Source organism: Lepidochelys kempii, chromosome 2 (assembly GCF_965140285.1).
Source record: "Lepidochelys kempii isolate rLepKem1 chromosome 2, rLepKem1.hap1, whole genome shotgun sequence".
NCBI lineage: Eukaryota > Metazoa > Chordata > Testudines > Cheloniidae > Lepidochelys > Lepidochelys kempii.
The window spans coordinates 57,618,640-57,641,709 of NC_136381.1; the positions used below are offsets into that span (position 1 = coordinate 57,618,640).

A 23,070-nucleotide genomic window follows, 5' to 3' on the forward strand; every position below is an offset into this window, starting at 1 on the left:
TGTGGACAGGGATAAATCTTATCCCTTTAAAAACGGTATAAGGTGGTTCTGATACTAGAGCTCTCAGATCACCAACTCTTTTGGCTGAGGTAATCACTACTAGGAATACTACCTTCATGGAAAGGTGAAGGAAGGAACAAGTCACAAAAGTTTCAAAGTGGAGTCCCATTAGACTAGTCAGGGCTAAATTAAGGTCCCCAAGAGAGATGGGGTCCCGCACTTGAGGGTACAGTCTGGCCATGCCCTTCAGAAATTGATTAACAATGGGGTAGGAGAAAAGGGGCCTATTATCCTCCCGTATACGGAAAGCGGAGATAGCAGCCAAATGTACCCTTAGGGAACTAATGGTCACATTCTGTTTTAGATCTAGAAGGTAGTCCAGCGCAGCTTTCGGGGTGCTTTGTGAGGAGACAAGGGGCAAAAATTGTGGATTGGTCCTGCTTGAAGCAGGGGGTTGGACTAGATGACCTCCTGAGGTCCCTTCCCACCCTGATAATCTAGGATTCTATGATGAGCCCAAATGGAGAAGCACTTCCACTTGGGCAGGTAAGTGATTCTAGTCGAGGGTTTTCTACTATTTAGAAGTACATTCTGGACAACTATCACTGGCGGTATGAAGGAACTGGAGGGGGATCGGGGATAGCTCTGCCCTCTTATACCAGCACGCAGTGGCGTGTGGCTATAAAGAGCCCTCAAGCTGCCCGATGGGTACTGCCGAGGGAAAGAAAAAAAAAAAAATCTCCAACATCTGTGCATGAGGTGCACACAAATCTACAGTGGAATTGACACATGCCATTGCTTGCAGAAGAACAAGCTGTTCTAAATTAGTTTCCTCTTTTTTTAGTCAGCCAAGACTATTCAAGAATTTGGGATGAATTCTCAAAGTTTTGGTTGCCTCAAAATTGCATTTTTTGGCAAATTTTCCATCAAAATTTCACCCAGCTCTAGTAACACACAGCAACAAAAAAAATTCTCTACCTTTTTAGAGGTTCTCTTGCATTCTCTGATGATTCATTTGCAATACTTCTTTGATCTTCTAGATTACTGAAGGAAAAAAAAAAAAAAAAGATAGAAATGTTTAAAAGCCAAAAGTCATCCCCTAGACTTCAGCCCTTCTGTCTAGACAGGTTTCAGAGGAACAGCCGTGTTAGTCTGTATTCGCAAAAAGAAAAGGAGTACTTGTGGCACCTTAGAGACTAACCAATTTATTTGAGCATGAGCTTTCGTGAGCTACAGCTCACTTCCTCTCTAATAAAACTTCTAACAAAGCATACAAAGGTTAGCTATGTAGAACCATTAACCTCCTTAGAGACCCATTAGCAGCCTATCCTTAAATCTACCCAAAGCATAAAAAAAAAAAAAAAAAAAAAAAAGACAGACCAGTGGCAATCCCCAGGCCTGCCAAAAAACAAGAATGTGACTAAATACAATACATGTTAAAATTGAAATATTAATTATAAAGAAGTCCTTCAAAGAGTAGTATGCCCATATTTTCAAACTTTAATTCTAAACACTTCTTATAGACAAACTATGGAAACCATTTGTATTCTTCAACTAAATCTTCCCTATCCTGTATTCTATCACTCTCTCTCAAGAGATGTAATCAGCGTAAGGCACCATCCTTACAACATTTTGCAATTACTCTTCACGAATAGTCTAATCTGCATCCAAGTTACCTTCCTTAGTGAAATGTTCAGATCAAGCATAAAACAGTAGCAGTGAGGACTACATCCACAATGAAGATCTAGCCCACCATCTTTCTCAGTAAGAAACAACTTGTAGCAGATCTAGGATTTCAATAATCACCTCAGCACATTCAGTCAGAATGAAAAGTGAATGGTCTTCAAGTTTAATCAGTCAAACCTCCACAACATTCCTCATTATTAAAAAGCACATCAGCGCTTTCAAACAGAAGCGTTAAGAAGTTCAACTGATTTGGAGTAGAGCAAACAGTTTTTTCGGTTACTGGTTTGGAGAGACCCAACTACTTTCTACACTATGACTACAACTAGTAAACAGATGACCTAATTTACTAGAGTCATCAGTGAACTAGGGATGGGTTCCTCCCCTCCACTTTGGCAGAAGCATACCAGGGCATGAAACCCTCGTCTCCCTGCTCTTTCCTCTTCATATACCAGTATGTCCTGAATTTGAAGGGCAGGACTAAAAAAGCTTGAGCATAAAGAAAAGTTAAAATAGATTTCAATGTTTTTAACTGTCACAAGGTTTTGTTCTCTAACATTTGTTCAAGTTAAAAATGCATCTTCAACAAATAGTTACCAAGTCCGTGCCAAGCCCTACCAACTTGTTTTCTGTTGGACATTATCTTTTGGAAGAATTCTTTTACCTCCTTATAGTAGAGCCCTGCGCGGGACTATATTTTTTAATCCTGCTCCCGTCCTGCCCCTTACCTGGTCCCACATTGTTTCTTGCATTTGTATCCTGCTCCCACCCACAAAAAGTTAGATCCTGCAAGAGAGATTAGCCCATGCTACTAAAAAAAAACAAAACAAACAAACAAAAAAACCTACAGTTGGTTAATATATTGTAAAAAAAATGGAATTCACACAATTTTTATATTAAAAGAATAAACAAATCTTGCTTAAATCATGTAAAAAACCACTAAATCAGACAAGTCTTTCTAGCTCTCACTTAGTCTGAGTATTAAAAGTCTGAGTATTAAAACCTTTTTTTTTTTTAAAATAAAGTTTCCCCACAAATTGCTGCAGTCTGTTTTTTTTTTTTTGCAACCCAAAACAAAGTAAATTTTACTCACTAAGCTAATTTCAAGTACCACTGATAAATTCTTATGTGGTTACTGGTATGATGCTCAGTTACAAACCTTTGTTCTGTTTCCAAATTACTTTCATTATTTGTTTCAATACTATTTCCAGGTTTATTGTGAGACATTGTTGCTTCCAGTCTTTTAGTCTCCACCTCTTCTGTGGCTGCCTATGAGGGTTGTAAGAGCAAGTGATGCATTTATTTGAACATAAACTGCAGCTAAGTAACAACATATATTACTGTTATAACACATGAAGTAGTTACTTTCAAGACATTTCTAATAGTAACATTTTGCCATTATGATAATGCTACTTTGAATATATTTCATTAGGTTACGCATAGAACTAAAGTTCCATCAGAACACTTACCAAAGTTCAATAACCAAAGACATTTTAAGAGAGGAACACATTTGATGCTATGTACATTAATAGTTATACATGTTCAAACAAACAAGGGTATGCGGGAGATGAACGTTGTATGTTTTAGAGCAATTCTAAGGGAGCAAATGTTATTATAAAGGCAGATTCAATGGTACTGCTTGTATGAATAGATCATACCGGCTTTCTTGCAATTTTAAATTTAAAACTAAATATCTGATCGCTCAGAATTTAAGAATATTGGTACGACATGTACAGCAGACACTTTTGGTGTGGCTGTAACAGTAACAAATATTATCAAGATATATTTTATACACAAGTGGAGAGAGAAGCAGAAAAAGTGTAATATTCATAGTCAGCTATTTAAAACCATCAATGTGTCAGATAATGCTTGAAAATTTAAAGTTAAAGGGACACATTTGAAAATCATGTTTGTGCCTGAAAATGTTGTACCTATTATTTTTAAAGTTAAAACCCGAGATTGTAACTGACAAATTGAAAAAAAAATTATCATTCCCAATTTACTGTGTATGAATTCAGATGGATTTTGTTGATGGCACTTCCTGTCTCAGTACTAGCCTGATGACACTGTCTCCACATTGCTCTGGCACAGCTTACCTACTCGCTCTTTTCAAGGCCCGGCAAGGAGCTCACCAATAGCAGTAGCAGCTGCACTTCTGAAGATTGAGTTTGGTGGTAGTCAAGAAAGTCAATCCTTCACTCTGACCCACATATGGGCCCCCTTTACCCTACCCACCTCCCTGCATGGTACCAGGGGACAATGCAGCCAAGTGAGGTGGAGTTGTGGGACTTCTCTATGCCAGGGAAGTACAGGCATCTCTGTGGGCATTTGCAGGAGGGGAAGGCAGCTGACTGTGCAATGGAAGGAGGGAGCTGTTGGCTCCCCAGGATTCCTCTGCATGTACCAGAAAGTACTTCGGACATTGAAAGGACTAACCTCAGTGATGCTCCTGAAGAGGTTAACAGGGATGGGTAGGAAAGCAGGTGTGGTATACTGTGGGCCTCAGAACACTTGGTGTGGAGCTCCTGGGCCTTCCTGTCTCACCTCTACTGAAGAGAGGCATAGCAACAGTAGGGAACCGTCTAAAGCAGAGGTGGGCAAACTATGGCCCGGCAGGCCACATCTGGCCCAAGGGACCATCCTGCCTGGCCCTTGATCTCCTGGCCGGGGAGGCTAACCCCTGGCCCCCCCAGTACTGTTCCCCCTCCCCCGCAGCCTCAGCTTGCTGCACCACCAGCGCTCTGGGCAGTGTAATTGGCTCTGGCCAGGAGGCTGCGAACTTCTGCTGCTCTGAGCAGCATGGTAAGGGGGTGAGGAGCAGGGGGGTTGGATAAGAGGCAGGGGGTCCTGGAGGGCAGTCTGGGGACAGGGAGTGGTTGGATGGGGCAGAGGTCAGGGGACAGGGGTCCCAGGGGCGGTTGGATAGGCGTGGGGTCCCGGAGGGCCTGTCAGAGGGTGGTCAAGGGACAAGGAGTGGGGGGGGGCAGGCGGGGGGGAGGTGGTGGTTGGATGGGTCAGGAGGTTCTGAGGGGGGCAGTCAGGGGTCAGGAAGTGGGAGGGGACAGAGGCCAGCCTGTTCGGAGAGGCACATCCTTCCCTACCCGGCCCTCCATACAGTTTCATAACTCCAATGTTGCCCTTGGGCCAAAAAGTTTGCCCACCACTGGTCTAAAGGGATTTTCTTTGGTGCCCTAACAGGAATCTGAATTTTTTTTAACCAATTGAAAAAGAAAAAAAAAAGTTAGAGCCTGTCATGGATTAACAAAGCAACTGACTGCTCAGCCAGAGCTGACTGGCAGCCCCACAGCTGCTGTGAGGATAAAAGGGCTACAAGGCAGGAGGGTGGGCAACTGCCAGAGACAGAGGGATAGCAGAGAAAGGATCTCTCCAGTAGACTGGTGAGAAGCTGCCAGACAAACCAACCCACCAAAGGGGGAGAAACAGGGCAAGAAGCTGGGGAAGATTACAAAGGTAGGAAGTCACTCAGAGAACAGTAAGGGTCTGTGAAGGGCTAGTGCTGGCTGTTACTAACAAAGGCCTTGGGCTGGAACCCAGTGGAGCGGATGCACCTACCTACCTTAGCCAGGGTCTTTTACAGAAGAAGCTCCTATCTCCAGGAGAATTAGGACTGATTAGCTCCTACTGGAGTGTCACAACTTCTGTTCCTGTATTATCCTAACGGGGACAGAGACTATTGAAGACCTGTCCAGGAGGGGTCAGTTCCTGACAGTGACTTGACAAATGCAGAGTTGGGGTGTGACAGCATAATGAGCAACAGAGACAGGTTGGTGTAGTTCCCCTTTCTGCTATAAGGGGACACTAACAGATAAAGACCCCCATATTACAGTGCTACTTTGAATGCTTTAAGTGTACTTAATACTTTGAATGCTCTCCGCTTCTAAAAAAGTTACAGCAGCTCAGATTTGAGTTAAAAGACTTGTTTCTCTCTCTTCTTTAGTTTTGTAAAATCCCACACAAAGTTTTAGAAGCAATCCCCTGAATTACTCAATTTAAAAAAAGCACACATTAAAGAATTTCCCCTCACTGTTGACTATGTATAGTTTTCATGAATATATCTTTTCAGTATCTGCGTAAAAGAAGATGGAATTTAATAAAGTGTCATCCTGAAAATGAACTGCGGTAGAAGTGTTATTCCTTCCTATTTGAAATCATTGTTGAGATAGATGGTGCATAAGGAACATTTTTATTAGAGAGAGAAGTGAAAATAATTTGATTCGTTAATCGGATATTAACCTACAATAAATGTCTAAGCGGTATAATACTAAAAGTTTTATAGGCTTAAAGAAAAAATAAAGCATGAAATAGCTAGGTACAGTATTTTTAAACAATCTGTTCTAGATGACAAAAAGTGGTCCTCTTACCCATACGCAACTTTAAAAGGATCCAGTTTTAATCAGACAATTCTTATTTTCTCATATTTCTTTTCTAAATAAAGCTCGTTGTGCAATACTTTCATTTCCCACATTAAGAAAATATTTTCTGTAGTAACTTTTGTGAAATTTATTCTAGTATTCGTCTCTCAAGCACAAGCTTTTCGTTGTTTATTAACGGAACCATATGTGGAAAGGTAAGGCTCTTTTATCTCTAAAAGTGCTCAAGGTACTGTTCTAGTTCAGGAGTTGAGTTGAACATTTTCCATCCCCTTTATTTTGCCTCATCGTACACCATTTTTATCAGTTTTGTGTTTACTCAACATACCTTGATTAGAAAGTTTGTTGAGTTTTCTTTCAAGAAAACATCAATGTAAGACTTGATTTTATTGATCAAGAGATTATAACTGAAGCTCTGGAGGAAAGGCAGATCTGGATCATTCCCATTAATTATTAAGGCCAGCTTCATTCTTAAAGCCTATAACAGAAAGAAAATTCAGAATATACCAAAAATTCATGTTTTTTATGTAATTATATAAGTAACACCTGCAAATATATTTTATAATCTGCTTAATATCACTTCTCAAATTTCTATTCTACACTGGCTGGAAATGGCAGTTATCAAAAACTTAGAAGAAAGGAAGGCTATTTACTAGTAACTGAGTCTTCTGAAGGTATTGCCTACATAGATCCTTATTTTGGGTTCTGTACCGTGCCTTATGAGTACCAGAACCATTTCAAGGAGTTTACAGTTTGGGCTGCATGAACATTAAACCTATGGATTCCAAAACTTTCCAGAAGACCCTTATTTCCTCTTCACCTTCTTTAAGCCAATCCTACGACTCCAAGGAAATGGGGAAAAGGAGAGTGGAGCAGAAAATTCAAACAACTCCAGTTGTTAGTAAATAAAACTTTTTCTCTTTTATTGCCTCTGCAAATTACCACTCGAAGAGGTTAGCAATTGTTAGTAATATTCCAAAAAAAGAAGAGCCAACTAGTACTAAAGCAATGAGAAAAAGTTGGGTCAAGATGTGACCTGAACTCCAGACATCAGCCTTCCAAATCCTGCAGACAGTACTACAAATTCATGTTATGGAAGCGGACATAGCTTTAAATTCCAACTCCTCCTTGTGCTGCAATTTGTGGTAACTGACACCCCCATAAGGGTGAAAATATCACTTATAAGAGAGGAAGTGAATAGAGCACTCTGCAATGGTTCAGGTGGAAAACTCATGAGTATGACCAGAATAAAATTCAGGTGCCAGGCTTCTAGAAAACTTTCAAGTTTCTTGGAAATGCCAAGTTGCTATGGAACCCAACACAATCCATGCAGAGGAATGTATGGCTTTACCTTGTTTCTCAGCACAATCACCACATGCCTGCTTGTGATTGGTACTAAAGTTTTTTTCCTTTTTAGAGAGTGGTTCTGCTCATAAGAAACTTCATAAAAATGAAAAGTCTTTATTGATCAAATCTGTTCCCTATTGTTGGATCATAGTAAAGAAGTTATGTATTAAAATCACCAATGAGTTTGATTCCCCATAATTAGTAATACACTGGAATTTAAACTAAGAGGTCTCTTGGTTTTTGGTACTGTTTTTCTCCCTCTCTGCGTGAAACTTGCAAGCTGCTAATTGTGTTAGTACATTTAAGACAGAGTCTGTTCTCAAAGCAATTCTTTGTAACAACTACTCACAGAGACTCAAAGCAATACTCTGTAACAACAGAAACAGCACCCAAAGACTCCCCGCCCTTTTGTTGTATTCATCTCGCTTTGTTAACAATTGTGATTAAAATAGAGATAGAGGATGTATGTGGATGGATGCTTGGTGTGGATAATAACTGAATGATCAGAGAGGTGCCAGCCTAAGAATCCAGTGTCCATCGGCTGAAGAAAGCGTCAAGTGGAAATAACCAGTGGACCCCCGGAGGGCAGACTGGAATCCACCCAACAGCCTCAAGGATGGGAGAATCAAAGAACAAGAGAACATCTAGCAGCACAGAGCCGTCAGGAATGTGCCATCTGCTGATTGATTCAGCAACAGCATGATGAAGCAATTCCCACAGACTGGCATAGGAAGAAATTCCTATAAAAATGGACTCTAGAAAGTGAGAACTTTGGGGTCTGATTCTGCAAACCAACTTCCAGGAGCATCAGACAAGGCCCTGCTCCCTCCTCATGTTCAGGCCACCTGGCCAGTGGCTTGGCATAAGGAACTCTAAGGCTGGTAACTATGATAACAACCTTGCAGAACGTGTGTGTGTGAATATGAAATTGAATGGAATGTTATAGCTATAACTAACTGCTTACTAGGATTCTCTCTGTATTCACAATGAATGTGGCATTTTGCCTTTTCCCCTTTAATAAGATCCTGCTAGTTTTTATTTTATTGGTATAACGCTATGAGTATGACGAGTATCATCTGCTTTAGATACTAATCAGTTTTTATTGCTCTTTACTCCTGTTTGAAAAGTACTGACAACTACTATGAAGAATAAGGTGGATTCTATTTCTGCTTGTGAATCATTAAAATTGTTCACTGAATTCCAGTTATGCTAGTGAAATCCTAATCTAGTCAAAGTTGTATGGTCTAATTCCTGGAAGATCACTCTGACAGCTGGCTCAGTGAGAGAGGCAGCTGAAAGTATATATGGCAAACAACAAACCCCAAAGCCTGATTTTATTTCCCCCGTCCCTTAAATTCTATACAAAAATGAAAATATATTAAAAAAAAAAAACCCACACACTTTAAAAACCCACAAACCAAGACACCCAGAAGTTATCATTATTACCTTATTTGATTCAGATTCTGAAAATAGTCTTTTAAGGACTTCGGTAGCTTCCTTAAAGTATCCTTTCTCTAGGTGGACGGCTACAGCCTATAATGAGGGTAAATACATTGTATCTATAGGATATACTAAAATGCAATACCATTTAGAAAATCTGAAAGTATAAAACTTGTAGAGCTGCAGCTCTACAATGCACCAAATCTAGAGTAAGATCTCCTGCTTAAAATCTGAACTTGAGTTTTAACTGATTCCCCATGATAAGGTATTATAGTGGGAGAAATTTTTTACTATTAATTTTAGAGCCAGGAAGTTCATTAAAAAGGGGTGTATATTTTGTTATTTTTCTGCATCTAGCTATGGTACAGTGTGGGTAAGTACTTCGCTGTAAGAAACAGAAACAAGAAGTACAAGATTCAAAGAATGATTGCACATTTATATGGATGGCAAGAACTATCCAGAAATAGTGAATATTAAAAAAAGAAAGGGTTTTGAAATGACCCCATGCCCAAGGACTTAAGTCAACCTCAGCTGGGGGTTAATATAAATTTTTGCAGGTGCAGATTATCCCACAACTGTCTATTGTGGTGTATCCTCGCACCTTCCCCTGAAATTCTCATTTATGGTTTCAACAGCAATTACACCTCATCCCACTTGCATATATTTTCCTGTTTTTGAACTAATGTCATCATTTTATTTTTTAAAATCACATTCAGATGATCACATTACAGCTCTTTATTTTGATGGGTAATGTCAATTTCAGAGAGAGAAACCCTGAACATGTTGCAATGTATAGAATGTTCCAGATCATTACAATTAGCAGATAATCATATTGCATAAACAATTTAGTAATTTATTACCAAAATAAGTTTCTTCGAGTGTGTAAATGACACTAGTTCAAAAATCCAAACGTAAAGATTGGTATCTTATAAATAATCACTTCAGCACAATAAAAGTTTTTTCACATCAACATTGACTGTATGTTTGAGAAATAGAATAGCAAAATGGAGCTTCATCAAGAACTTCAAGAAAGGGCTTTAGCTTAAGTCAAGCATAAAAAATTTCAACCCCAAAACAGTAATTTAGTCAGACACCACAGGGGTCTGAAAATAGGAACCTGGAACGCAAACTCAATTCCATGCAGCTACTGTTTCACTAAACAGATCAGATACTAAATTACTCCTACTGAAATTCTTCTCCACTACCCAATGCACAGAATTAATGTTCCCTGCAGAATTACACTTTTTCACGCAGAATTTGTGATTTTCCTTCAGACAACGTTGTCCCTGGGGGCAGACAACGGGAATGTGACTACATTGGGTTATTTTGATATATAAAATATGCAGAATTCCTCCAGGAGTATAACGTATAAGTTGAACTAGAACTCAGGAAGTTTTCTTTTGAGTATGTGAATTGCTAGATTGTTTAAAAAAATATTTATGCAGATGAACACATATACCTGAATCAAAATTAAGCGATGAATATCTTCATGCAGGTTATCTGGTTTGCTTTGCTCTTCTTCAAGCAATTTCCAAATTGACAGAGCAGATTCCAAAGGTGAAATTCTCCGATCACTTTCAAAGCGATGACCTTAAGGAGAAAATGAAATAAAGTTCAGAGGTAGCTCTTTCTTTTAAAGTGGCAAATAGTAATAGCATGACACCATTTTCCTATCAGCTGAAATTATCACATTAAATATATTTAATTATATGGGTTTTTTTGTTTGTTTGTTTATATTGTGCATAATGAGTATTGGTGTTTTAAAAAGTTCACGTCTCTTCAAAATATTTTCAGTGTGAGGATTTGCTGTCTTACATTTTCTTCAGATGTGTTCTGCAGAACTGAATGAGAGTCTTTTCAACATCAGCAAAACACGACAGGAACTGAACTCCTTCCACATACTGGTGGCTGCACTACTGTGCCTTTGTTTTTAAAGCAAGTTATACTTCCAGTGTTGTGATTAGCTCAGTATTCTTGCTCAGAGGTATTAAGTTTAAATATGGTTGTTTGTATGAACAGTCTTTATTTTGGCTATATTGGTCTACATATACCTGGAATCTGGCTCAGTTTTTCCTCTTAATTTCAACTGATTAAAATTCTGACTCTCCCTCTTCTCCGTACACACCATACAGAGTAGTTTTGGAAGTTTTTTCTTTCATTTTTTAGTATCTATCTTAGCAATAGACAGAGTATCATTCCTCCTGAAACTACTGAAATAGATGTTTTAAAGTCAGCCACACTTGATATCACTTACAGTATAGCTGGAGACTCAAAGAAAACTGAAGTGCCCTCAATTTCAGAAAGCAGAAAAATATTTATATAAAAAACACATTTCTCTCTCTCTCTTCATATTGTTGCTTCAGTTACTACTAAACTGACAACTCAGTTGCAACTAGTGGCCTTTCAAAAGCTCCTGTCTTGACATTTATAAAAGAGTCTAAAGAAATCTATTTCTTGGCCACTGCCTGCAGCACCTTCCTGCCAAAGGAGGCATTTTGCCGTGCTTAATGAAGGTGTCAGCTGTAGGCTAAGTGGCTGTTCTACAAATTTCAGAAGTGGATCCACTAGTTCGTCCCACACGTGAGATTGCTAAAGATCTCATGGAGTGTGCCTTAATCCTTTCCGGGAGCACACCTTGATCCCCTCTGATGATTTGCAAGCTTCCACAATACAGTCTAATTTAGTGGTTCTCAACTGGGGTACGTCTACGGCTGGGGGTACACAGAGGTCTTCTGGGGGTACATCAACTCATCTAGATATTTGCCTAGTTTTACAACAGGCTACATAAAAAGCACTAGTGAAGTCAGTAAAAACTAAAATTTCATACAGACAATGACTTGTTTATACTGCTCTATATACTATACACTGAAAAGTACGTACAATATTTATATTCCAATTGATTTTATAGTTATACAGTAAAAATTAGAAAGTACACAATTTTTCAGTAATAGCATGCAGTGACATTTTTGAATTATATCTGATTTTGTAAGCAAGTAGTTTTTAAGTGAGGTGAAACTTGGGGGTACGCAAAACAAGTCAGACTTCTGAAAGAGGTACAGTAGTCTGGAAAGGTTGAGAGACTCTGGTCTAATCCACCCAGCGATTGAGGACTTGGAAGCTCTGTGCCCCTGGTATCTTGAGTGGAAGAACACAAACAAGGAGCACGAGCCTCTTGTGGATTCTTTATGCTTGAGATAGATGTCAGAAGAACTCTGAAAATCTAAGTGTGCCATCCCTTTTCAGTTGGATAGTGTAGTTTTGGACAGAATGAAGAAAGGTTTCTGGTGTCCTGACCACCAATTTGTCCTTTTGGAACATGTAGTAAGGCTCTTGTATAGACAAGGCTGCCAGCTCTGGTACTCATCTGATGGATGGGACAGCTACCGAGAAACAAGTCTTAATGGGTAAATAAAAGGTTGCCAGTAAAGTCAGAGGCTTGAAGGGATGGCTTGCCAGGATCCCCAAAACTACCAGAAGTCCCATTTTGGAAAAAGTAGCCTGCCCACTGGTCTGGCTAGTCTGACTGCTTGAAAGAATCTAGCTCCCTGTGGATCATCTAGATTTAGGTTGGATATTAGGAAAAACTTTTACTAGGAGGGTGGTGAAACACTGGAATGAGTTACCTAGGGAGGTGGTGGAATCCCCTTCCTTTGGGGTTTTTAAGGTCAGGCTTGACAAAGCCCTGGCTGGGATGATTTAGTTGGGATTGGTCCTGCTCTGGGCAGGGGGTTGGACTAGATGGCCTCCAGAGGTCCCTTCCAACTCTATGATTCTATGATCTGCCAGGAAGCCTGAGGATACTGCAAATAGCACACTTCTAAGAGCACATACCTGATGTGTAATGGTACTGGGCTGAAGGCCTCTGTCTATGCCTTCTTGTAGAAAGTCAAGAATAGTTAGAACTCCTGGATTTCTGGGATATGAACTGTGCTCGACACAGTTGTTGAATCTGCATTGCTTGTGGGGACTAAAGGATCTGGAAGGCAAACGGGCATGCCTCTGCACACATGGTGGTGGGCTGACCACCACTGTAAGGAACCCATATCTGATCAAGGAAGTGGTCCCACACCTTTGAAGTGGTGGTCCCACAGCTTGAAGACTTCTGATGAGTGATTGTGCCCATGGAGTGATCCCTGTGCATGACACCAGGAGTCCTAGCATTTGGAAGTGTAGTCAGATGGTAGGTATTGTGTGGCTCTGCAACAAGAAAATATAATACTGGATGGCACTAGAGAACTTTTCCTGGCACAGATGATTAAGCTGTATGCCTGGAAGAGATTCAGCATCCAAGATGTGGCCGTTTGTGCTGTTCGCTGTGATGGAGCTCTGATTAAGATGTCATCCATGAGGGTATACAGGTGAATCCCCGGCAACCCAAGTCTACTATCACTACCAAAATTTCTGTAAAAACCCCGGGGGCTGAGGACAGGCCGAATGGGAGTGTTCAGTACTGATAACATTTCCTGCTGTAGGTGAACCTCAGAAGCCTGTGGTGTCTAGACTAATGGGGATATGGAGATGTGTCTGCTAGATCTACTGAAGTCAGAGTCCCTCCCTCCCCCAGGACTGGGATGACATCACAGTCTCCACCCAAAACTCCTTCATCCACTTGTTGAGCTTTCCGAGGTTGAGGATGGCTCTCATACCTGCCCCTGCTGTGTTTCTGTACAAGGAAGAAGTTGCAGCAGAAACAAAAGAACTTTGCTTTTAAGGGAAACACTAAATACTCTCATAAGCAGAAAAGATATTTTGTTCTGGATCAGATTGTGTTTTATTGTCCAGCTGGGTGACTGGATGAAGAACAGATGGGGTGGAACTCTCAGCTCAAGGGAGTATCCTTGGTTTACTGTTTCCCTGAATCACTTGTTTGTGGTCAATAAAAGCCATTCTTCTAGGAAATGGAAATCCTGCCCCCTAGCTGCAGCTCTGGGTGGAGACCTACATTATCTCTGTCAAAGTAGACTGAGGTCCCTCCAGATTATTCCCCCCTCCCTCCCGATTCCACCACTTTTCCTTGGGGAATCGGTTGTCCCTTCATGAGGCCAAGGAGCGCCTCTCTATGAAGGCTGGTTTATATTCTCTGAGGGCCCTTAGTGGGGAAGGAAGAAACTGTTTGGGTTTTGCCACATTGTCAGCCAACACTTTATCCAGCTTTTCTCCAAAGAAGGAGCCTGTAAACTTTGCCAAACATAGGAGCAGCTTAGAGAGTTTCAACCTTCCATGGTCAAAGCTACTGGTGGCTCCTGGTTACTCCACTGGAAGCCAGGGCTTGGACTGAGAACCTCATTGCACCCATTGAGGCATCAGCTACAAATACTGTTGCTAGGGAGACTCTAATGTGGAACCAAAGTCTGGGTGGTCTCTGTTCTTAAGATCTTTGAGCAATTCTAGCCAGGAAAGAGATGCTCCTGCAAAGCAAGTAGCTACCAGGGACACTCAGAGGACGACAGCCCAGGCTTCAAAGCCCTCTTTACGAGTGGCTTCCATCTTTCTATATATGGGTTCCTTAGGGTGGAACTCCCCCACTGACAGAATAACCATATTCCTGGCGAGAGACAGTGCAATGGCATCAATCTTCAGTGTCACAGTAATAGAGCCCCTTGGTTCTTGAATGTTATAGAGCCTGAGGTTGCTGGTTAACATGAATGCCCTTGTCAGGCTTGTTCCATTCATCCCTAATAAAGTCCTCGGAGGAGTGAAGGGTTATTGCAGCCTTGGGAGGATTTCGTGGGGAGAAATTTAACTTGAGGCTTATTCTCAGTAGCCTGCTCAGGTTTCACAGCTCACCTTCTTCAGTGGACAATCAGCAGGAGGAACAAGAGCCAGAGGACTCATGTCCTGGACTTTTTATGCTTTTACTCCATTCCCGAATTTTCCAAACTTTTTAACGCACTCCCCCAAACCCCCACCCTTAACCCCTCTTCTTCCCCCCCTCCCCCTTTACTCCACACCACCACGTCTTTGCTCCTCCCTCCTGAACGTGCAAGCCAGCTGATTGCCCCAGGCAGGAGGGAGGGGGGGAGGAGTGAGGACACAGTGCACAGGCTCCCCCTCCCTCCTCAACACCACAAGCCAGCCGATTGCCAAGGGCAGGAGGCAGGAAGGTGCGCCACATCCTCGCTCCTCCCCATGGCTATCAGCTGGCTTGCGACATTCGGGGGCAGGGGGAGGAGTGAGGACTCTGGCAAGGGCAGGGGAGGGAGGACGGAGGCTGCGAGCAATCAGCTGGTTTGCGGTATTCAGGAGGCAGGGGAAGCTTGCACACCAAGTCCTTGCTCCTCCCCCCCCCTCCAGAACTCCACAAGCGAGCTGATTGCCGCAGGCAGAAGGCGCTGATCCCCAGGGTCTGCTGCTGGGCAGGAGGCTGCCAGCTGTGGACAAAGCAGGCAGCCAAATGACGTTATAGCGAAGCATTGCACAACTTTAAATGGAGCATGTTCTGTAATTGAGCAGGGATGTAAGATCGAAACAATGTTAAGTGGGGAGTTACTGTACACTATATCAACTGGTTCTCTCTTTTCCACATGCTTGTTGCCCCCCTCAAAGAATTCTAGTAGATTGGTGAGGCATGATTTCCCTTTACAAAAGCCATGTTGACTCTTCCCCAACAAGTTGTGTTCACATAGGTGTGGGACAATTTTGTTCTTTACTATGGTTTCAGCCACTTTGCCCGCTACCGAAGTCAAGCTTACTGGCCTGTAATTGCCGCGATCAACTCTGGAGCCCTTTTTAAAAACCATTTTAAAAAATTTTTAAAAATAGGTGTCACATTAGCTATCCTCCAGTCATTTAGTACAAAAGTGGATTTAAATGATGGTTACAGACTACAGTTAGTAGTCCTGCAATTTCACATAAGAGTTCCTTTAGAACTCTTGGTTGATTACCACCTGGTCCTGGTGACTTATTACCGTTTAATTTATCAATTTGTTCCAAATCCTCCTCTGACACCTCATTCTGGGACATTTCTTCAGACTTGTCACCTAAAAAGAATGACTCAGGTTTGGGAATTTTCCTCACATCCTCAACCGTGAAGACTGATGCAAAGAATTAATTTAGTTTCTCCGCAATGGCCTTATTGTCCTTCCATGCTCCTTCAGTATCTCGATTGTCCAGTGGCCCAACCGGTTGTTTAGCAAGCTCCCTACTTCTGATGCATTGAAAAATGTTTTTGCTATTACTTTGAGTCTTTGGCTAACTGTTCTTCAAAATTCTTTTTTGGCCTTCCTAATTATATTTTTACACTTCATTTGCCAGAGTTTATGCTCCTTCCTATTTTCCTCATTAGGATTTAACTTCCACTTTTTAAAAGGATGCCTTTTTGCCTCTCACTGCTTTTTACTTTGTTGTTTAGCTACGGTGGCTCTTTTCTGGTTCTCTTACTATGTTTAATTTGGGGAATACATTTAAGTTGAGCCTCTACTATGGTGTCTTTAAAAAGTTTCTATGCAGCTTGCAGAGATTTTACTTTTGATGCTGAACCTTTTAATTTCTGTTTAACTAATCTCATTTTTGTGAAGCTCTACATCTTCCTCCACAGTGCTCTGGACCTTTTAAGACTTGTGGCCCCATAGACCTCCCCTTTTTGTAGGCATCTCCTGGGACTTATCCTGAGTCGAATGGTCAGCATCCTCCTTGATTTTGGAGCCTCTTGCTACTCATGGGGATTCCCAATTCGTTGCAGCTGCTTGGGAACTTGGTAGGGAACTCCATCCGCCTGTGCAACTTATAGCCCCAGGACCGTATAGAGTTAGGGATGGAAAGCTGGGTGCACACACCTCGCCATCTGCCAAGCCTGAGAAGGCTGCCTCACATATAGGGCACATCATGGATTTGATCCATGCTTTCTTGGCTATTCTGCAAAGCCTGTAAGGGATAGAGGAGTCGGCAGGGAGATGCTGCAGCAGAGGCTCAGGAAGGGTTAAACACCCAAGGGGTTAACTGACCCAGGAAGGAGGAGGAATGCTGAGGAGGGATAACACGGCTCCCCCAACACCCAAAAAACTGTGCAGAAGAGTTAAATGCAAAGGAGCAAGGGTCAGAGCAAAAGCAGCCAATGGTAGTTTCTGCTGAACAGGCAAAAAAATCTGGTAGCAAGCAGGAGCAGAGGAGACAGTGGCAAAACACTGATCCGCCTTCATGAGCTGCAGAGAGAGGGGAGCAGCTCAGACATCCAGAATTGTGGGAGACGCTGTACTGCAGAAATATGAAATTCGATATTGTAAACAAATGTCACTCTGGCTTTGCTTGGTTGGACAGGGTCTCTGGAGATTTTTCTGCATCTCTAACTCACTCAGGCAAAACTCCCTTTGAAGTCAGAGGTCCACTGAGGTTTACTAGGGTCTAAGGAAGAAACACTATCCGAAAACAATAGCTTACGCATTTTAAAATTAAGCGATGTAGTTCAGCTTCCTTATCCTCAGATTTACATATAAACACCTTGTTTAAGTGACTGGATATACACTCACACTAAGTTATAAGGTCCTCCACAGAATCCAAATATTTATTGGATAGTTAAAAGATAAAGTGTGGAAAGAAAACCTGTAGCAGGTAAACTTAAAATATTCAAGGTAAAAACCATCATTAACATTGCAAATTGCTTTCATTCTGAACCATCACATATTTACACCAGCATTTGTGGAAGCCAAGATTTGAAGTTCTCAAACTGCTAAATGTATAAAAGGGAAAATTCCTCTCTGGTAGTTCAATTTGTCAACATCTCACCCATACTCCAATGTTACAGAAGATTCCAGATAGCCAGTATTATCTAGTGCTATATCCAGTGCTGCAGAGCATTCAACATTCATGTTTGAGTCAGTTGAGACACAATAGAAGGTAGTGCTGTGCTACACATTAGCAGCAACTGCACCTCCACCTCCTACTAAGGAGAGCCACTTTCCATAGAGACCGGCTAGAGCAGCGGTGGGCAAACTACAGCCCGCAGGCCAGATCCGGCGCATCAGGGCTTTGGATCCAGCCCGCGGAATTGCCACCCCCGTGGCGCTGCAGGCCCCGCACTGCTCCTGGAAGTGGCTGGCACCATGTCCCTGCGGCCCCTGGGGCGGGGACAGAGGGCTCCGCATGTTGCCCTTGTCTGCAGGCACCGCTCCCCACAGCTCCCAATAGCCAGGAATGGGGAACCACAGCCAATGGGAGCTTTGGGGGAGGTACTCACAGGCGAGGGCAGCACACGGAGCCCTCTGTCCCCCCTCCCCCAGAGGCCACAGGAACATGGTGCCAGCTGCTTTTGGGAGCAGCGTGGGGCCCAGGCAGGCCATGTGTTTTGGAAGCAAGAGTTAAAGTAAAAAGTAATCAGAACACTGGTGGAAATTGATTATGTCCCTTTTAAGACTGTCTCTGAGCTGCTCTGGATCCAAAAGAAGCCAAAAAAAAAGCATCTGTGTTGATGCAAATTACCTAGCTGATAGAGGAAGGAGAGAACTGCCCATAAGGACTCAAATTTAATTATAAAAACTGGGGTGTGAAAGGAAGTTCTTTGGGAACCAACTTCAGGACACAGCCGCAAAGATCAGAGCTGCCAGACCTCACTCTGCCAATGACACCGTGCAGAAACTGGAATCCCCCAGGTGGACCTGATCCTGACTGGCCATCAATAAAAGTTCATCTGTCTTATTGGGAGTGGTGAGCATTGTATGTGTAGCGTGTGCATTTTGTTCTGGTGTTGTTAATAGAGGTTAAGATAGATATTACTGTGTAAGGCTCCTTCACTGGAAAAAGACCCTGCAAACCTGCAAAGGAGTATGCCTTGAGCCCTAGGAATTGGGTAAGGGTAGGTGCATTTCACCCGGAACCCTAGGAACTTGGAAAGGGTGTGTGTTATGCCTTGATCCCTAGGAACTGGGTAAAGGTGGGTGCCCCTAGAATGTGAGAGTAACAGAGATTTTGTATGGGGAACAGCAGCAGTGGGAACATAGGAATTGCCATTCTGAATCAGTCCTGCGATTCATCTAATCCAGTATTTTGGATAAGACAGTCGCTGCACCGGATGCCTCCGAGGAAGGTGCAAGAACCCGCACAGTTAGCGATTTTAAGATACTGGATCTGAGAAGCAGGAATACATACTCCCTACCACTGTGTTGCTTGAAAATCTTCTGTGGTTCACATGACTGGGCATACAATTCTGAAATGTAGATCTGTGGAAGCTATCAATTCTGAGAATACTGGTATGTAACCTCTCTGGAGAGCACGTGATCAATACACACACTACATTAGTACTTACAAAGTCCTTGGATTAGCCTCTGTGTACTCCTGGTGAAAAATGGGCTGAAAGGCTCTGACAATAGTAAGTCTGCCAGAAGCTTGAGTACAGTGTCACAATCAACAAAATGGGCGTGGTCAAACTGGGAGACAATGGGCACGGCCAACCAACGCGGAAATTACTACAATTCCTGGGGAGCTGCTGATTATGAAGCTCCTAAGAAGTCCCAGACATAAACTAAAGCCACCTCTCTTCCCTTCCGATACAAATAACCTGGCACTGCTGTCTGCCCTATCCTGGAATGAATGTCTCCATCAAAGCAAATACCCTGCAGGTAAAGAGGGAGAGCACAGTTTACACCCTGTGCAGGTGTGAATCTGGCTGTAAATACTTTAATCCTTTCTGTTCAAGTGTGTTTTACTCTTTCAGATTTAGCAGCTAAAGCTTTACATCTAGCAACACTAAATCTTTTAGATGGAAATGTTTCAGAGTAGCAGTCGTATTACTCTGTATCCGCAAAAAGAAAAAGGAGTACTTGTGGCACCCTAGGAACTAACAAATTTGAGCATAAGCTTTCATGAGCTACAGCTCACTTCATCGGATGGAAATGTAATTTCAGTTGCCCACAACAAATTCTGACTCAATTACTTCTACTGCTTTGAAGATGTATGCTGCCAAAGAAAGTAGGATGGACTCCGCTTACTGTAAACCTGTAGCAATGTAATTGGCCTAGTGGAATAAATTTCATACTTACTAAGAAATGTGAAGAATTCACAAGAGGTTTACAAGATGATGCTTAATCTGGACATTAGTAATGCTCACTTTGAGCTAATTATGTTCTCTACTTTTCTTTATAAAATGTTTTAGTCAGATTACATTTGAAAAGTGCCCACGATACCTTCTCTCTAGTATCTAAGAAAAATCGCCATTATTTTAAATGACAAAAAATGGTAAATTGAGAGAACCATCCCTTTCCATTTTAAAGGATACTGTTGTGTAAAATAGACAAAAATACATAAAAATGATAAAGATAAGGATACCCTATAATGAAGTATAAAAATACTGTATAATCAAATCAATTTCCATACAGAAAAAACTGATAACAGTTTAAAACAAGAAAAAGTTGAACACTGTCTGAATAATCAGGTGAAAAATATATACCAAAGAAAAGCTATTTAATTATTCAGTTACTAAGAAAAGGGGGAGGAGGAAGGAAAGGAAGACCTCATTTGGTGCACCATGCCAAGTTAGTGGAGAAAAGCATATCAGCTTCATCCAAATAACTGTTTAAAATCAGAATTATATTAAAAAGAAATATTTACCAAGTGTTTTTCCTTCTGAAATTCGTGTCAAAAACTGACACAGGTACACTGTTTTCATCTGATGAGTAGCTATTTTGGACAGGCCATTAATAATAGCTGAAAAAGGAAAGGGTAAACGTTAATCAGTTTTGTTCCAGCAGTGCCACACTGTGGCTAGATGTAAAAGAGGCACAGAACTTACCATACCTATCTGATTTAAAATACTTTACTAGTTTTCTAACCAAAGTAAATGCTTTTTAAAAGTATTAGCGGTCATTTTCAAAAATGCACTAGTAAATAACTTCCGTCTCCATTACAAAAGGACATAATCAAGCTCACATTTAAAACAGATTACTTGAGATTTACAGCAGCAAACTAGAAGTGACGGAGCACACCAGAGGTTCATATTCTGTAAAATATTTAGCTAAGTTCAGAATCGCACAATACCACATGTAAATGAAAGCTTTTGTTTTGCTCAGAATCTGAAGTGAGATGAATAAAATACAACTGGAGACTTCAAAGACATTTCTAGGGAATATCCCAAAACCATGTGCTACCTCAGAGACAAGGAACAAAGGATATAGGATTACCTAGACAAAAAATTCATTTGTAGCAGTTACTCTTGCTTTGTCAGTCAGTTACCATAGCAACTTTTTGAAAGACAGAAATTTTTCAGTAAAAAATCAGTTTAACGGAAAATGAAGGGGATTACAAATATATAAAATTAATCCAAAAAGATTTCACTGACCCGGTTTCATTTCCAGTGTGGAGGGAAATTGCTGGTGTAATAGCACAAAGAGTCCCTTCCTATTACTGTACATATAAAACTCCCCCACAAAAAATATTGAGAAAGATGTATCATGGGAGCAGACGACAACTGAACAAGACGCATGGCAGTAGACAGATGGAAATAGATACAGTGGTTTGCCTCTTGTTCACAAGGCACAAGAACATCTCATTTCCCATAACTGTCCCATAGGTCACTAGTGGCCTTTTGCAATCTCCAAGAACCCAGTCCTTCTGTCAGATATTTGGAAAAACTGTAGGATCCATATCCAGAGGACACTGCAGCTGCAGAGCAGCGCTGACAGACAATGGTTCAGAATTCAAATCAGCATGATTAATGTAGACAAAGGACAAAAGATGTGTTTCTATACTTAACATGTCGGTTCAGGTTAACTTGATTTTTTTCCTCAGGATACACTGTCCTGCCTCCCCACCCTAGCATTTTTTGTTTTGCATCATCATCCGGCATCTCAACACACATTAATTAACCCACTTTCAAAATGAGTTAATTCACATGCAGAATTATTTCATATCCACTGTTCTGCCCCAGGCAATCTTTCCTCTGCTATCCCACACTGCCTTGCTGGCCACATGTATGCCTCCTACTGCTCTGGGGTCATCTTGACCAGATGTCGCAGTCAAATGCTGGTGCCAGCCGGGCCTCGGCCCCTGAGACTGGGGATTCCTCGGCGTGGGGCGGGGAGCGGCGAGCTGCGCTGGGGCCAGGATCGGAGCAGGGAGGGGCGACAGCTCCGCCGGCGACAAGAGCCACCGCGGGGCGGCCACGCTCGTGTGGGCGCCCAGCCCGGGACCATCACCCGCGGGAAGCCTCCCCACTGCAGGACAAGTGGCGGCCCGGCCTAGCGCGCTGCCCGCGACGCCCCCGTGGCCTCGGCCGAGCCAGACAGCAGGACACGGGCACTCCCGGAGCTGCCGCGACCCGCCGTCCGCCCTCACCCTGCGCCGTGTCCCGGCTCCGCTCGAAGTCCCGCGTGCGCCCCTCCCGGAAGTGCCGGCACAGCGCGTAGCAGGTGAAATCCAGCATCCAGCCCGCGGCTACGGCCTCTGTCTCCGCGAACAGCTCGAGGGACACCGGGGCGCCGGAGGAGCCCTCGCCCTCGCCCTGCACGGCCCCGTCCATCTCCCCGCGGGGCCGCGCTCCCGGCCGCTCCGCCTCGGCCCCGCGTCGTATTTTCAAACCCGCGCGCCAACAACGTCTGGCCTCGCGCCGCCAGTAAGCGCAGTGCAGGCGGGACGACGTCACCCCTACGCGCGTGCTCCTCACTCAGGCGCCGCCTCTTCTGCCTTGCAAACGCCGGCTTCTGCTTGCTTCAATTTAATGCCCCCAAACACGCCCCGTTGCAGAGCCTTTGCCGCCCCCCCCGCTAACGTCACTTCCTGTGGCGCGGGGGAGGGACGGACACGGCCAAGTTCACGGCCGCGCTCAGTCAATAAAACTCTCCCGCGAGTGGGGCTTTGATTGGCTGGGAGATGCCCGGGGGGCGGGACGAATCTGGGGGGAAGGAGGAGGAGGACGTCACACACCACACAAGCCCAAGGCAGTGACGGGGTGTTGTGTGTGTCCTGGGGTTGGAGGAACTCTCCTTCCGTTTATGGCCCCTGCCGCCGTAGGAAAGCCGCTGCTGGCCCCCTTGTACCCGTCTACTTCTCATGTTTGCGTCTTCTTCCGTGCTGCCCTTCACCCCCGCAGCTACAGCTCAGCTCACCTCACCTCCTCCCTCTGGCGCCTCCTCAGCTTCCTGCACACCCACACTTCTTGCATGAAGCCCTTGCTGGACACCAACCCGGGGGCTACGGAGCTGCCGGAGGGACAGTCTGTCAGGAGCAGCAGTTAGGCCAGGTCTATGCTACAAACTTACACCAGTGTGCGAAATTTTTTTTTAAA

General features: G+C 43.0%; 2 protein-coding genes across 4 annotated transcripts in view; one reads left to right on the forward strand and one right to left on the reverse strand.

The window, feature by feature from the left end:
• Positions 1-6,368, forward strand: part of SBSPON (somatomedin B and thrombospondin type 1 domain containing) — a 51,498-nt gene extending 45,130 nt beyond the window's left edge. The window contains exon 5 of the mRNA XM_073330845.2: positions 6,214-6,368. Within this exon, the coding sequence (XP_073186946.1) occupies positions 6,214-6,292 (79 nt within the window). The 3' untranslated portion in view covers positions 6,293-6,368. The remainder of the gene's footprint in view (positions 1-6,213) is intronic.
• Positions 1-22,486, reverse strand: part of TERF1 (telomeric repeat binding factor 1) — a 40,742-nt gene extending 18,256 nt beyond the window's left edge. The window contains exons 1-7 of one of the 3 annotated variants that reach the window (XM_073330842.2): positions 22,122-22,485; positions 20,400-20,495; positions 10,321-10,451; positions 8,868-8,954; positions 6,403-6,552; positions 2,843-2,952; positions 979-1,044 (exon numbers count right to left, since the gene is read on the reverse strand). In XM_073330842.2, the coding sequence (XP_073186943.1) occupies positions 979-1,044; positions 2,843-2,952; positions 6,403-6,552; positions 8,868-8,954; positions 10,321-10,451; positions 20,400-20,495; positions 22,122-22,305 (824 nt within the window). In that variant the 5' untranslated portion in view covers positions 22,306-22,485. Of the gene's footprint in view, positions 1-978; positions 1,045-2,842; positions 2,953-6,402; positions 6,553-8,867; positions 8,955-10,320; positions 10,452-20,399; positions 20,496-21,126; positions 21,493-22,121 lie in introns of those variants that run through there. The other 2 variants (XM_073330840.2, XM_073330843.2) reach the window with 2 other exon arrangements.
• Positions 22,487-23,070: the final 584 nt, after the last annotated feature.